Raw genomic sequence first — 16,256 nt, forward strand, 5'->3', positions numbered from 1 at the left:
CTCACGACCGAGAGCAACCACCGCCGACGAACCGCTTCGGATTGCAACCAAACTGAAAGTGGTTTCGAGCGAAGGGGCAACTTTACTCCAGCGCTGGTCGGTCGTGCTGCGCCGCCACAACCGGTAGGAGGATGCTGCTTGGGGGCTAGGCGCTCTCGGTTACGGCGGCCGCACCACTTCTCTTGGTTGAACCGTGGGGGGCGAAGTGGTTGATATGCTGCTGCCAGGCACACATTTTGTGGTCGCCACATGCCACGAGCACGATCGATAAACGATTCGCGAATTCAAAGTCAGCCGCCATCAGGATCCTTTCCGGTCTTCTTTTCCGCTTTCCCAACATAAAAAACGGCTGCATGCAAAACTTGGCTCAAGCTCTCTCAGTTCTCTTGGGCGTCTCTTTCTATGATGCGAAGCATAGAAACGACGGAACACGAAGAAAAACAATGCCGATCGATACCGAACGTTGACAGGTGGGCCCATCCTACGAAGCTGTTTACAGTTATAAGTCCAGTACTGCCGAAAGTTAATTTCAAAACATTTATTCGTTCCACAGAGACACGTCAATATTTGCCAATACAATTACCAATTGTTCACTACAATTCAAAGGTAATCTAGTTATCTTCCAATAAGTTGCACGAAATGAACGAAATGTGTGCAAACGAAATGCTGTCAAAGGTCGGATAGCCCGTTCCCACAGGGATGCTGTCAGTGGCGGCGGCGTTCGCGCTGTCACCTGCGCCATCTTTCAGTTTTCCTAAAAAATACCTGCTTGGGTCCCGCCGCTCGGATTTGTTTGGCGTGTTTCTGCTGGTAAAATACTGTTCTGTTCCGGCCGGAGGTGACGAAAAACGATGGCAGAATATTTGGCATCGATTTTCGGTACCGAAAAGGACAAGTAAGTAGTGCCCAGCAAGGTTTGCTTTCCCACTTTCTGTCGGCACAGGAAGGGCAGGCATTAATGTTGCTAAACTTGATCGGTTATTTATCGGCTTTGCTTCGTAGAGTCAATTGTTCGTTTTACTTCAAAATCGGAGCCTGCCGTCACGGGGATCGATGTTCGCGCATCCACAACAAGCCAACGTTCTCGCAGACCTGTCTGCTCCAGAACCTGTACGTGAATCCCCAGAACTCGGCCAAATCGGCCGACGGAAGCCATCTGGTTGCCAACGTTTCCGATGAAGAGATGCAAGAACACTACGACAACTTTTTCGAGGACGTGTTTGTGGAGTGTGAGGACAAGTACGGCGAGATCGAGGAAATGAACGTGTGCGACAACCTGGGCGATCACCTGGTCGGCAATGTATACATCAAGTTCCGTCGCGAAGAGGACGCCGAACGGGCTGCCAAGGATCTGAACAATCGCTGGTTCGGCGGAAGACCCGTCTACTCAGAGCTTTCACCGGTCACGGACTTCCGCGAAGCCTGCTGCCGCCAGTACGAGATGGGCGAATGCACTCGCTCCGGGTTCTGCAACTTTATGCACCTTAAACCGATTTCGCGCGAGCTGCGCCGATACTTGTACTCACGCCTGGGCCGCCGCGGTCGTTCACGCTCCCGCTCGAGATCTCCTCGTCGTGGTGGTGGTGGTGGTGGAGGTGGTGGCGGCGGCGGCGGTGGTGGTGGTGGTGGTGGCGGAGGTGGTGGTAACATTGGCGGTGGACATGATCGTCCGCGGGACAGGCGCCGCTCGCCGGGCCGGGATAGGAAAAACGATCGTAATGATAACGGTCGCAAGGGACGATACTGAAATTCACAAAACATTTACCTCTTTTTACGCTATAACAAAATGAAGAGTGGCTCAACGTGTAGGAAGTTTTCTACAAGTGGGAAAAGCCTGTCATCTTTTTGCATTCGACAAAACTGATTGAACGTGACCGGAACAACCATCAATCATCGTTTAAGCCACACAAACACACATAGAACTGACAATGTTCAATCTATTGCTAATCTAATTGTAAAGGTAAAAACGGAAATACAAAACACGCGTACAGATCACAAATAAGCCATTTTATTTCCCAGTCAGTGTAGTTATCGTTTCACAGTTGTAGAATACTATAAAAATGAAATTTTCTATACGCTATGTTATCAACCGCCGGTGCTACAAATTTCCGCAACAATTCACAAAGAAAACCGTTCGAATTGGAATGCGGAGTTTTCTGCCCGATATTGTAGATCTCGAATGTGTGGTGATGACATCAAAAAGCGGAGTGGCGTCCACAACATAGAGATGGATGTAAAAACACTACAGCTTGATATACGGGGTACAGAAATAGACGAACGATGGGAGAATGATGCTTGTACCGCCCATCGGCCAAATGCAGGAGGGTGATGTAAAAGTTTGTTTGCCCTTTGGACAACATCAAATATCAGACCATCGAAAACACGGTCTCCTGTACTGATTTTCTTGATCAAATTTAACTAATTGGGCGACAATTTGCTGACGTTGGTTCATTTAGTACGCGCTAAAATGTTATGATATAAATATACGAGCTAGATATGCTAGAGCATGCCCACGCTGGCCACACCGCCCGCAAAGGGTTTCGGCGTATTTGGAATTGTCGATTCTGCCAGTGTAGCAACTAAATGTAAACCTGCTCTGAAGCAAGCGCCTCCGTGAATGGTTTCACAATAACGCTGGTTACGAAGCAGAAGATGAGCCCGAAAAAGATGGAAATTGGAAGCGCCGGCAAGGCCTTCCGGAAGATGGCAAGCAACAGCAGCGTGAGGCAGAGTCCCTATACGGAGTGCATAACAAATTAGATTCAACAATCGGTTCAGTCCGGTTTCCGTTGCCATACTTACCACCAAAATAGCAACAAAGCAAGCAATGGTCGTATTCCAATCACCATAGCTGGAAGCCTTACCAACAAGGACGGAGTAGAAGATAAAATCGCCCAATCCCAACTTTATACCCCCTATGTGAGGAGAAAAATATAAAAGATCGAATAATCGATTGTGGATGGTGGTAAAATGGTGCAATGATGCAAAACAATAATTACTTACTTTCTTCCTGGTCAGCATAAATCGCTATACTCTGCTGTTGAGAGCTATTCGTTTCTGCTGTAACCGTTCGATACTCGGGCCTGGATGGATTATTGGCCATGTTTGCTTGTACTTCAGTTTGAAGAAGACGCGTTGCTCGTTCCGATCTTCGAGCGACCCAATCTTCCGTGAATCCGGCCGTTTGGTCTGCAATTTTACAACGAACGGTGATTATAGTTCGGATAGTACCACACATTAACAAAAACTATAGTAAACCATAACGTAAAGACAACCCATCACCCCTCAACTACAATATCGTATGAATAGGGCAAAACATATGGAATGGAAACAATACTTAAAACGAAAACAAAATCATGTACCCATCGGTAAGCCAAGCGTTCTATCATTGCGTAAGTTGTCCAGAGGCGTACCTTCGACCGCTCCGTAGCCAACCGTAGGCCTGTTGTTACTTCCGCCAGTTCCGCCAGTTCCGCCACCTCCCGTACCAATGGCCCGTTCGCCCGAAAGCGATGCGGGGCGTTCGGGGTCTGTGTGCGTTCCCAAGTATGTATACATAATGGTAGCTGAAAACGGCAAACAAAAATTTAAAAATCGAATGTCCAAAGCGAAACGATTGCAAGAACAAGTTACATGAATAGATAAGGGCTGGAAAAATCTGCTCATTTCGCTCTTGAGCTGTTTCGACCAATATTCGGAGGGGGCCCTTCGGAGTAAGTACTGCAATCAGATCTGAAAGTGGAGCGACAAACACGAAATGAAACGTCGGACATAGTGGCGGAAGGTCGGTCATCTGCACACACTCACCCCAGATTGATATCACAGCCAGTACCACCCAGGTAGTCCATTCTGGCAGATACTTGATGAATACCAGTGCCATCAACGCAGCAACGAATATGAGGTAACCCTGTTGTAAGCGCAATGGTCCGTGCCAGTGGATCGAGATCATGCCCACCACACCAAAGTTCCACACCATCAAGCCCGCCGTAAACCAGTCCATCGGGATGTTATACGCACGAAGGACCTCGAAGAGGTACAGCCCACTGAAGAGGAACAGCAGCAGCAGCGACGAAAGGATCAGCCAGCCGTGAATGACCTTATAGCAGCGATGCTTGTAGAGCACAATCAGCAATATCGTCATTATGACAATCACCGTCATTAGGATGAGCGAGTTTGCCAGGGCATTCCATATTTTTGTTCCAGTATCATCGGCCAGCTCATGGAAAGGAGTGTAAACTCTAAAATAGCAAAAACAATAATTCTAACGTGCTATTATTAGGTCGTATTGAGCGCAGCTTACAAATAAACATCCTTGATGGTGTAAAAGTTGATAGAACTAATAGTGGCCACCACAACCATCATGCACAGCGTAACGGGCACAAACAGTTTTATCACATGCTGTGCTCCATATTTGAGTCCCTCCTCATCATTCAGCGCTTGTTCCTGTTCCCGCTGTTGCTGTTGCTGTTGACGTGGGTTTGCAGCGTCCCGCGAGGGGCCCGGCCTGCCACGGCTGTTACTGTCACGTATTGTCACTTGTGGGACGGAATCGGTTGTCTTATGGTGAGAAAATGAAGAGACAAGAACGAAGAATAAAAATAGTAGCATGAGTCACGGTCATCGGTCTACTTGATCCGCTGAACGGCTTCTTACCCCGTAGGAAGGGTGATGTGAATTGCCAGTTTGCTCCGGAGGTATCTTTTGCCAGCGTTTGCGCGCTCCCCGACCATCGGCCGCGTCGTGCCCGGTGCCTGATGGCTGATCAATGTTGATGTGACCATCCATTTCCGCAAATACGCGTTAAGAACCGTGTTTATCGTCCTCCAGCTTGCACTGCACCTGTGGCCTCAATCTCACGCCCTATGATGGCGTCTGGAGCGAACCCTCAGCTAAAGTCGCAGATTGTGCAATCCAATTCAATCGAGCGACCGGTGAGAGGACTTATTTAAACCACTAAAACCGATAGCATTTGTGAGATCGTTTTACAATTGTGCTCGAAGAGTACTAAAACACTAGCGATAGCGAAACAATAGCAGCATATGTGTTGGCTGCTTGTTCTTTTCTTTGAAATCCTGGGACCTGCGACGGAGCTAGTTGTCAAAACACTTGGGAGCTACACACATACACACGCCAGTGGTTGCTTATTTGCGCCGTTACACTTTCTCCCGGGGAAGCGTTACGCTTTTTACAGTAGCCAGTAGTTACCGAAGGGGTTTGACTGATACTCAGATTTACTAGCGCACTTGCAACAATCAGAAATTGGTTCAGCTAATTCAAACAATGAGTAACTGATTGGTGAATGTTTTTATTTGCGCTTTCGTTAGTTTCTGAAGTTACAAGCCGTCTTTAATTTTTATATATTCTATGTTCTACGTTTCAAATCGCTTTATTATTTCTTTGTTACGGTTCGTCAACGAATTCGGCTACCATTTCAGCGACAATAGCGTCAATGCTTTTAGATGAATCATTGCCATCCTCAGTTTCTGAATGCTTTGCCCTCTTTGGAGAGCTAGGATCCGTTTCGATTTCTACCTCGTCTTGACGCACCGGAGTTTCAACGATAATTTCACAGTGCTCTTCTGCCGGTCCACTGTTCAGCGGAGTTTCGGCCACATCATCATCGTCTGAATCTTGCAACGGTATAAGGTCCTCATCGCTGTCTTCGATGGTTACGACGGAAGATTCTAACATTTTTTCGTCATCAGTGGTGGTGTGAATCACACCTTCGTTTTCATTCAGCACTGCAGGCGCTTCTTCCGCGGTATTCTTTTCGGGTTGATCATTTGATACGATGCTTACTTCTTCCACCCAACCCTGGGGCTCTTCATGTATCCCGTTTTCGTCAACATCAGACCCCTCGATATCGCTTGTTTCCGTTACTGCAAGCGATTCGTTTATTTCACCTTCGCTGTCGTCTACGATATCATTCGACTTGGTAGGCGATTGCTTCGATGGCAATGGTCTTTTCTTGGTTGACTCCGTGCAGGTGGCAATAACTTCTCGCTGGCCTATCGAGGGTTCCTGGACCATTTGCACCTTGGACGCCAGTGGGTGTTTCTCCTTATTGGCTAGTGCATCCTTTATAGCTGCTTGATCGGCAGGAAAATATAACGTTTCCTTCCATGGATGCATTATAAGTTCCATCGTGCGCGCTAGCTCGTTGGCACAGGAACGCACTGTCGCACTCGGGTCATGTGTTTGAAAAGCCTTAAATATCTCTCCAGCATACTGCAACGGCGGAGGACAATGATGGTGAGGATTGACGATGAGAGCTGCGAAGGTGCGGAGCAAAGCGATACGTGTCTCGTGTTCTCTGTACAGTCCCATCGATCGATGACCTTGGTTGGTTATGAGTGAAAAGCACAAAGGAACTATTTTCTCCTGTAGCAATTTATGGGTGACGGGTTTAATGAAGCATCCCGCAGATTGTAAAATATTGGTCAAGCAAACTAATGCTCCCTGACAGAGGGCTTCATTACCAGCGTCTACCAATTGTTCCTTGCTTTCCGCAGATGTTCCTCCGCTTGCGTATGCCTGATTTAACGCAGTCGCCGCATTCTGTTCCTTTTGCAATTTTCTTTTGGCCTTCGAAGAAAGGCGTTTCTGGCTACCGGCGTCGATTTTGAGCATCACTTCTGCTTCGTACGGTGTTATATCCCGTATGATCTGCTCCAAAATGGGTTCATTTACCGTTTCTATGCAACTTCCGTAACCCAGAGTTTCGCACCACAACCCAATGCTTCGGTATAACTGGGTTCGCAGTAGTATAAAATTCTTCTTTCGGCCATGCAACCTGCCTGCAGGATGTTGTGTAGCACGGAGACATTTTACAAAAGCCGTACATACGAGGTCAGCATACATAAACATATGGCTGCCAAGCGTTAACACTAGCCCATCGAACACTGCCAACAATCCTCGCTGGATTACCGGAAGATATGTACCGTAAGCAATGTTTTCGACGATGGGGTTTTGATTCATCGCCCCACAAGTAACGGACAGACCACGCAGAATCAGATTTAGTGCCTTGAACGGGGCGATTGGTTTCGGCACGGGGTACGCACCGATGATAGCTTGCTGGAGAAAGAGAATCAAGTTGTTAGTACGCGTAACGATCAGCTGAGCTGCGCCCAGTGGATCGTCCTGTGATGATAGCGGCCGAAACTTGAAGCACTCCAGTTCCGTTTCCTCGTCGAAGGTTTCTGGCGTGTGGGCAAATATTTTGTTAAGCAAATCGTGAACCGTATCAATCAACTTTCGGTAGTACTCTTCCCAGGTTTTTTTGTGCAGTGTTCCATGCTGTCCTCCACCGCGAATCTGCTGCAGTAATAGCAAACACTCCGCTACACTGACCGCCGTTTCCCGATCGGTCGTATCAACCAGTGAGTAAAGAAACTGCTCTATGCGGGATTTCAATGATCCACAAACACCGGCGTAGTGTTGCATTGCTAGCGCAAGGAAGGCCAGCACCGATGGTACGACGGGCTTTTTGAGAGTAGAACCAATAGGCTCCAGCATTGTCACTAAATTGCTCACAAACAGTTTGCGAATGTCCGAAGAATGCAGCGATTTGAGCAGAAGCTTTTGTAACACCAAGAAACTTAAAGAAACCGACTGTGTGGATCCTCCTTGGGTGTAAACCTTTACGCACATGTTGATGTAGTGCTGTGCCTTTCCTTCCACGATGTCATTCGGGCAGTTAGGAAGCAGATCGCAAAGGGCTCTAAGTGCTTTGTCGCGTGAGTTTGCATTGGCGAGCAGTGAGCTGATGTTGGAGAAAACTGCTTCCAAATCATTCTGAGGCTGAAGAAAATCAGAGGTTGTGACATCAGTAAACTCGAGAGATGCAAATCCAGGAGCACGTAACACTTACATCGGTCCAAAAAGTTTGATGTTCCTCCAGGCTGGAGAGAAATGATGACAGCAAATGGCCATCCGGGGATTGCACCACCGAGCTCAACAGTTGACCCACACCTTCCATCGTTGTTCATACGAATATTACGAATATAATTCAACCACAAAATCTCTTAGCATTTATATCGTCCTTGCACGTGTACCGGCGAGAAACATAAACAATAGGAATGACGAATGACAGCACGGTAGGGTTGCCTCGTTTGCCATTATGACAGATAGAAGTTCATGTTGTTCATGTTGTTCATGTTTAAGAAGGGTTTATTCCAAAATACGATTTTTGTGCGCCAATTTTATCCGTACAGATTTGTTTGCCAAATTTGTATCCTTCTTCACTTTACTTTAGTCAGTACCTTGTATTTTCTTGCACACCGTCACAGACATCGTTTATTCATTTATCACTTTCTTAACCTATCCATTCTTAAACCGGTCACGTGCTCGTACTTTTTGTTGTAGTCTCGTCCGTTGTGATTAGTTATATTATTAAGTCTACGATATACTCGGATGTTAGCAATCAGGCTACGAGGCTATAATTCCAGAACTATAGTTCATCAAACTCTTCATTATTTAATTTCGATTCAGAGTAAATGTGTCCGTTTACTATTTAGGGTATACACTGCCATTCCGTGATACATCGATGCCGAGAGATCGTCATGGTAAGTTTAGTTTGTAGCTAAAGGACGCAATTTTAAGTGCTGAACTATGGCATTCGTGTAGAGCTTTAGTTTTTCAGCTCTTTTATTTTATCTTCAACCTCAAACTTCCACCGCATGTAGGCCACCTTCATACGGTCCCATACATTTTCAAATGAGTCCATGGCCGGTCTGACATCAAGCAGGGCGAATTTGTATTTTTCGTCCACCATTCCTCCATCGTAATAATCGATGACGTAGCGCACATCCTTTCCGCAACGGTCAATGATCCAATCGTGACGATCAAAAGGCAACTCGTATCCCATCAAGTTGCGTATTCTCGCCCGAGGGCTATATTCGGTCGCCTTGCCGCCGAAGCTTTTCAATCGTGGGTTTCCACATTCGCGAACGTGCAACGCTTCCCACTTCAAAACCTCCTGCCAAGCTTGCTCGTTGTTAGCGTTGTGTATCTTGATTATGTCGTCCATGTCTTTGGGAGCAATATCATCCTTCTGCCAGCGCCAGCCTTTACGGAGCATCGCATTCCAGAACATCTGTTGACTCGGGTAGACCCAAAATTCTTGCTTCCCCTCGGTTGATACCTTAGGAATTGAGGACACCTGGCGGTCGGTCGGTAGGGGGAACGGCTGTCCTGGAGATGGATTTTGATTGCCGGGTGGCATCATATTCAGCGGATTTACCTCGCTACCGTCATGCTTAACTGGGCACTCCGATATAAGCACGGGTTGCTCTTTGGGTTGCTGCTTTTGGTGCATTGGACATTCAGGCGGCGGATTTACTCCCATTGTCTGTTTACTATCTATAGCAGGGTGCCCATTCGGCAAGGCTGCTTCTTCCCCTTTCACGGCGGCATTTGGGACAATATTCGAAGCAACCCGTTCGGCTGCCGACACCGTGTTTCCCATTGCTGGGAAAAGCCAAAAAAAGATCAACATAAGACCATGCGCACTTGTTACATAACTGAGGATACCCAATAATTGTGAATGAACGTTCGTGAAATGCTGTCTTACCTGTTAGCTACGATGAGCTGTTCCCAGAGCACCAGTTTGTTTCGAACAGTATTAAATAAGAAACAATTTCTCAGTTTTCATAAGTTCGTCGTCCAAAGTGAGAAAAGTGTTTTGACATACGCACGATCCATTTGACAGCACCATTCGAAAGGACAAGTTTTTTATAGCATATCGATTTCTTCAATAACAATAAGCATGCAATTTGTTTACTACGCGATGAACACGATACTAATAGTGTTATCAAAGTCCTAAATTTTCTTATCCTAGTTGAAAAGTTTAAATTATTCTAAACATTATTAATCGAAAAACGATCCTAGTCGCTGCGAAGCATTTCAACCGCAACTCATAAACACAGTTAGCGTTACAACCGTTACTTTCATTCAACATATTTTACAGTGATGAGCTGAAATTATAATAGCACTTGTAACGAGCAAGAAAACAGAAACAATTACTGTTACGCGAGTGAAACAAGTAGATTGTATTATGACTCTAAATCCTGTACGATCTATGTCGTTAATTACGCCATTACAACTTTCGAAAACGTCGTTTGATTTAATTTGTGATGTTCTGGCGTTTTCCACTTTAGTAATTTGACTGTTTGATATTGGGGTGTTATATGCTGATCGGCATGTAGTAAAACAACCAAAATGTTTGTATCAAAATACCTGTGTAAATTCTATTTTGTGAAACACGAACACATGCGAACCACAACAACCACGGCTGTGGTTGTAAATCCAGCCTAAGCCGGTCTTATCAGAAGAGCAGGCCGAAAATAAACGCTTCAGGAACCAAAAACTGATAATGGTTATCACTAAACATAACTCGCTTCTCAACTTGAAATATACAAATACACCAACTCATATTGTATCGTACTGCTTGTTCGTCTGGGTGACTTTAAATCATTTTACAATGGTATGAATTTAAAGCATGTTCATCACAGTAACGATATAAATATCTCTGTGTGCTTCAGGCAGTTTCAACTTAAACCTGTTATTTCTACATAGCAACTGAGACTGGTCAGCACCTTCATATTCCTAAATGCATAGCGATACGCGACCACCTCTCATCCACTCGACTCGGTAAGCACAGATTTCGCGTTTTCCGTAACATCACGTTTATAAGCACATGGTCAACGCATCGACAACCGCGCCTGCAATGTAGGTTATTGTTTGTGGCGAGGGAATGAGAGTGAAAAAATAGCAAAGTAAAATGAAGCCAGAATGGTCCTGTGTTTGGCATTATGCGCATTCTAACGCGGGCTTACACGTGACTACGGCTGTACACAAATTAGGGATTCGGTTTCTTTCACAACTGTTGTAACATCTGGACCCGTGTAGGTTCATGTCTTTGAGAGAAATTGAAACGGAGTGCATTGGAATATACTGCAATAACAAAGAAAAGGCAAGATTATGTGACAAAGTGTTGAAAGCATAATTCAATAATTTTAAGGAACTATAGTGTAATCTTTAACACTAAATGCTAACATTCCACGCAAACACATAAGCACACTTAGCAGCTAGGCGCTACACTTCAGATTCGAAACGAATTTCGTTTGTTCGCTTCTGTGTTGTTGAAGTGATAAAAAAAGTTGTTTAATACAGTTGTACAGACTGATTGTGTAACTTGTCTGGTCGACATTTTGGGTAGCAATCACAATATGAGATTTCGTCGAGTCACCCAGGGGCATTTGATTGATAAGAACCTAGAGAGAGTGTGCGTGTGTTCACATGCTGACCACTGATACATATGGGAACTACTGCCGTACTTCGTACCATCCGTTACTTGCACAGCAAGTATTTTTATTCATTTTATATTCCACTTCTTGCGCTATAAGCAATTGTGTTTATTGTAATTGAATAGGAGTGCTTGTAGTAGCTTATCGGTTATTTCGGTTGCTGGTTTAGAGTGTAAAAGAAAACTTAGGTAAGTTAGGTTTAAGTGCAGACTTTTACCTTTCGTACCTTAACCAAGTACTTGATTTAATGACTTAAATTACAAAAAAAATGATCAAACAATAGAAACCTGGATCGATAGATTTTACAGGATCAATGTTGAGGAAGAAGGCAGTGAGTAATGGAGGCGCATGGTACTTTTTCTCGTGTAAGATTCATACAATTTTTCATGAATTACTAAGATTATTAAACGCATTGTAGAGGTTTCTTAACGTGTAGGCGAAAAAATGACTACTCGTGACCGATCTGTTTTCGTTTAACAGAGGCATGATAAAGATTATGAATCACCTTGCTCGACAGTGATCGTCAGTAATCTAAACGTGTCAAACATCGTCTGACCTTCGGGAAGGTCGTTTATGATACCTGTTCAGTTTTCTGTAACAATATTAGTTTACCACATGTGTTACTTTACTGTGATATAGACACGCTTACTCATAAACAAAAGTCAATGCGCTTCAAGGAGCAAACGATCTTTCGATAAATAACTCAGATTTTCATCATTTTCGCAATCTGTCAGACAAAAGGAAGGGTTTACCTTATCGGTAATATTCAGAGCGACGGCATTGCGGGGCAACAATAAACCAGCAGACGATATGGCAACGAAAACGACTTAACACAGTCAAGAGAGGTTGCGATAACATACTGCTGTGCATTTCTAGCAAATGCGATTGGTCCACAGTGTCATGCTTTCAAGAAGCTCAAGTAAAGATGGAAAATTTACATGCTTTACAATGCTGCATTACATGTGTAAAGTGGCAATGGCAACATGTAACAGGAAACACCGGTAGACTCAGTGTAGCAAACGTATTTAATATTCTTAGTCGATAGCGCGATTAAAGTTTCCTTGTACAGAATACTCGATAAGCACACAACCCACGGTGTGGCACTTGAAAATAAAAGATAAACATTAAAAATAAACTTGGTCTTTAGCCGATAACCGGCACCACCGGCACTAGACTATCGACTAAGTAGGTATTGACGTCACGTACACGTGACGGCGTACAGTTTGCGCACCGCGTATTACCGGGCAACCAACAGGTGAGGCTATGAGAAACCAACTCTCTTTATCGTGCCCTTTAACCTTTGCCGTTGGGGCTTAACATGCAGAAACCTCAACACTCATTTTCTACAGCGTGATCGCGTACCACAGAAACCCCTCAAAAAACGAAAAATCAAATAAAAGTCAATGTTTAATACATTGACCGGTAAACGACCGCGAAGGGTTGTTGTTGTCGAGTTGTTAAATTGGATTCTTACAGATTGACTCCTATGGAAGAAGAAACCAGAAAAACGTACGATGAATCTCGTTTGTCAGCTAAATGTTTACTCGATTTGTCGACAAAACTTGTAAGGACACGAGCCAGTCAGCCAGGCAGAACTAAGCATATCAGCAAATCACCAACGTCACAACAAGTTAACTTGTCCTCAAATTTCAAGAACACTGATTCTTAGTTGTTTCACGAAAAAAATGGTATCAATATCAACGTCTTTGCCAACATTTCTTTCAGCAACACGCTGGAATCTGTGCGTGCCCAGCAACCAAGTCAGCTTCGCTAGCATTATGTGCAAATTCCACTCTAGATTCTGAAATGACGTTCAACACCCTTTCGGGTTTTACCAGAAACAAAACTGAAACTCTCAATGGTGTGCGAACATGTTTTTCAAGAAACCAATTTATTTCAAACTAGCTAGCTCGATGGCATCGCTAACGGCTATAAAGTTATAATAATGTTATAATTGCTGCACTATTTGATTGATTGTGTGATCATTTGAGTAACGTTAAATTTTTGCACTACGTTTCCAGTGCGACAATTTTGACATAAATAATAACTTCCAACGTAGTTTTGGCATTCGAAAAAAGTTCCCAAACTCTGGGCTTTCCTCGAAATGTTTACTACCAACATTTCCGGACGAAATTAGACGAGCATCTAAACAGCAGTCACAGCCACGAACCGCCGCTCCTTAATCGTCGTATGTGGCCTGTAGTAGTAGACCACAAAACTGTTGATAGCCTTTGGTAAGCGTTTTGAGCACGATTTTGGTTTTCGAAAGGTTATCGCGGGTATGAGTAGAATGTAAGAGAAAAAAATGGCCGGTTGGCGAACAACACCAGCTAAAATAGACCGCAGTATTGAAACCATTCGGTGCTGCTTGAGGAATTGGCCTACAGTTGCTTCAAATGCTGATCTGAAATTGTTACAAAATGAAGTACGCTATGACGCTATATTAATTAACTGTCCGAAGATCCACGGCGTACTTGGCACTTGACAAAGTTTTTACCAATCGGTGATCAACCAAATTAACGTTCACGGGTCATAAGACTAGTTTTCATAGTCCGCAATGGCTGTCACGTTGATTTCTGGAGATGGGCGCTGAGCTCTAGCCGCCTGGATACAGGTCTTGGCGGTTATTGTTGGCATGGCCGCTTCCGATCGCAACGGTAGAAACCACTTCTCAGCAGCACCCAAAGGTAAATGACATTACGTGACATTGAAAGAACGTGTTTTGTATTCCTTGACTTTTCTCGCTCCTTCTTTCTCTCTCTCTCTCCTGGCTGGTGTGTCGTGCCGCGCGACTAGCACAACAATATACCCAGAGAACGCGCCGCGAACACGTGCATCGCGCGCTATTATGGCGTGTCTGGGTTTTTTCTTTCGTTTTTCTGTTTTTCTTACTTCATAAAGAGATATCCAATTTCCTTGTCCCACCCGTCACGTTCAAGCGAGTACAAACTTAATTTTTAATGCCGATGCTTGGGGTCCGTCCTAATGCAAAGCCGGTTTCTTTGCAACGGTCGTGGAGAATACAATGTTGCGAAAAAGCTGTAGCGAAGTGCATTGCAGAAGAAGTTGTGTTCCAAGAAGAAGGAACCGAGAGATCAGCATTATTGCATAGATCACATTTGAATAAGAGCATTTTCCAAATGTTCAAAAAAGTGAAACTCGACCTGCCATAAGAAAGTTCGATTAAATATAATGACTGATCGCAGAAAATACGACAGCCGTGCGTGAGGGGCATCGACTTACCAACTTTATTGCTGGGAATTTGTAGTTCGCACAACTCTGGAATCCTTATCTTATCGGAGGTAATCTACCACCCCGACATCGCGTTGATCACGAGGACGGTCTGTTTTTTGTTGTCTTCAAACTAGAATAACTGTGCAGTTGCATTCATAATTTTTTATCATTTTCAGACGCGTTTAAAACAACGCATATTGGTATAACTCTTGACTCTGACTCATCATCTTTCGGACCATTGACCCCGATGGGCGCGTCGCCAACTTGTCACCAAACCGATTGTCTCAACATGTGAACGGGCGAAATGTATCTTACGATCTGCGGTTCTACCTTAACGATCGATCATTGCCGGCTTATCTTGTTGCCACTAAAGCTCGAGCAATGCGTGTCCAAACATCACTTCACACTAGAATGTGCCCGCGAATTTATGAATCGCGCAATAAATTTGCTTACTCACCACACAGCGGAGTGCGGACGGATTCCTCAGGAATCGTTGCTTGATTAGACACCGAGGTCTCTGTTTGCTTTTCCCCCTATTTTGTACACACGAAAAGTGGTTCGCGCGTGACCCGTCACATGTCGGAGTTGCGATGCTTCCTTACAAGCCCATGCTCACGTGTGTTACTCTGCTGCAGCGTGTGCTGTCACCGTATCGGCTTTCAACCTAGGATGTTGACTAATCTCTCTATAGCTGCTACTGGTGGTGGGCGTTCATAATTCAAAGTAGAAAAGTAAATTCAAGGCTGTCGCGTTTGAGGTAACGCTAGACCATTCCATCAGAGTGCTGAGGTTCTGCAAAAACGGTAAATGTATGCAAAAGGGGGTGTCTAGCTGTAGGGGCCACCGTTGACCTTTCCGGCAGCGTGCTGTGGACATCCGCGTGATCGAACTCTGTAATCAGCAAAACGCCCGACAGTAGGCGGAATGGAAACCAAACAAATGTCCACCCGATCCATGGGGGGGGGGGTCATGGTGGTGTGCGATACGCCATTGGAAAATACATAACACTTCAGCCAACGGCTGCGGGTGGCGAACACTTTCCGCGAAATCCGTTTCTTATCACATTTCTCTCTCGCTCTCTCTCTTGCTACCTCTTTTGCCCCTCAACCCACCCAGAGCCCTCCGCCTGTCTGGTGGCATGACACGCGGTCACATGCGAGAAATGAATGATTCCATGCTGGGCTGGGCCGGGCTCGAAGGAGAGGGTTGCTGGCACCACCCAGCGGCACAGTACGTACCAGAAACGTGCGCAGTCAGGCACCACGGTGTGGCGGACGGGTGGGGATGGGGGGAAGCGATTGTGTAGCGGAAGCCAGACGGACAGAGTGTAGAGTCACGTTATTTTCCACACGGTTCCACCGAACGGATCAGACCTTATAATAATAGAGGAACAACCATATGACACCACCACTACACTCGCACACCACCGGTTTATCGTTACACTCTCTCTCTCTCTCCCGATGGCCGGCCAGCCAGCCAACCAGCTATGCAAACGCAATCAAAGTGAGCCTTGATCGGCGGACTGCTCTCATTTGCCTGCTCATCTCTCACAGAGCGATTGCGGCGGTGGCGTTTTTATTTGCTTAAAAAAACAAGGGTCAAGTGTGGGCCGGGCACCATGGGTTCAACCGGGGGGAGGGCTAATCGAATTGTCGAGCGGTCAACTAGAGGAAATCACCCCAAAAAGGTTGAACGTGGCCAAATCACTGATCGCTT

At 45.3% G+C, this 16,256-nt stretch overlaps 4 protein-coding genes across 5 annotated transcripts; 1 reads left to right on the forward strand and 3 right to left on the reverse strand.

Annotated features, from left to right (window-relative positions):
- Window positions 1-756: 756 nt before the first annotated feature.
- Window positions 757-2,183, forward strand: LOC128273222 (splicing factor U2af 38 kDa subunit). Its single transcript, XM_053011157.1, has 2 exons — window positions 757-895; window positions 1,003-2,183. The coding sequence occupies exons 1-2, from the start codon at window positions 852-854 to the stop codon at window positions 1,745-1,747; spliced, it is 789 nt and encodes a 262-aa protein (XP_052867117.1). The 5' UTR covers window positions 757-851; the 3' UTR covers window positions 1,748-2,183.
- On the reverse strand, window positions 1,987-4,902 carry LOC128273220 (presenilin-1). 2 transcript variants are annotated; one of them, XM_053011155.1, is made up of 8 exons: window positions 4,654-4,902; window positions 4,301-4,557; window positions 3,808-4,238; window positions 3,634-3,732; window positions 3,414-3,566; window positions 3,004-3,189; window positions 2,803-2,915; window positions 1,987-2,735 (listed from the first exon to the last, which is right to left on the reverse strand). In XM_053011155.1, exons 1-8 carry the CDS (start codon window positions 4,783-4,785, stop codon window positions 2,580-2,582), a joined length of 1,527 nt encoding a protein of 508 aa, XP_052867115.1. In that variant the 5' UTR covers window positions 4,786-4,902; the 3' UTR covers window positions 1,987-2,579. The 2 variants fall into 2 exon arrangements, with proteins under 2 accessions (XP_052867115.1, XP_052867114.1); XM_053011154.1 differs by having other exon boundaries at window positions 3,363-3,566.
- A 495-nt stretch (window positions 4,903-5,397) lies between these two features.
- On the reverse strand, window positions 5,398-7,978 carry LOC128273219 (proline-, glutamic acid- and leucine-rich protein 1-like). The gene is made up of 2 exons (XM_053011153.1): window positions 7,871-7,978; window positions 5,398-7,800 (listed from the first exon to the last, which is right to left on the reverse strand). Exons 1-2 carry the CDS (start codon window positions 7,976-7,978, stop codon window positions 5,401-5,403), a joined length of 2,508 nt encoding a protein of 835 aa, XP_052867113.1. The 3' UTR covers window positions 5,398-5,400.
- Window positions 7,979-8,302: 324 nt separating this feature from the next.
- Window positions 8,303-9,712, reverse strand: LOC128273221 (holocytochrome c-type synthase). The gene is made up of 2 exons (XM_053011156.1): window positions 9,572-9,712; window positions 8,303-9,468 (listed from the first exon to the last, which is right to left on the reverse strand). The coding sequence occupies exon 2, from the start codon at window positions 9,464-9,466 to the stop codon at window positions 8,630-8,632; it is 837 nt and encodes a 278-aa protein (XP_052867116.1). The 5' UTR covers window positions 9,467-9,468; window positions 9,572-9,712; the 3' UTR covers window positions 8,303-8,629.
- Between the last annotated feature and the right edge of the window lie 6,544 nt (window positions 9,713-16,256).

The sequence above is a fragment of the Anopheles cruzii genome, chromosome 3 (assembly GCF_943734635.1).
Source record: "Anopheles cruzii chromosome 3, idAnoCruzAS_RS32_06, whole genome shotgun sequence".
NCBI lineage: Eukaryota > Metazoa > Arthropoda > Insecta > Diptera > Culicidae > Anopheles > Anopheles cruzii.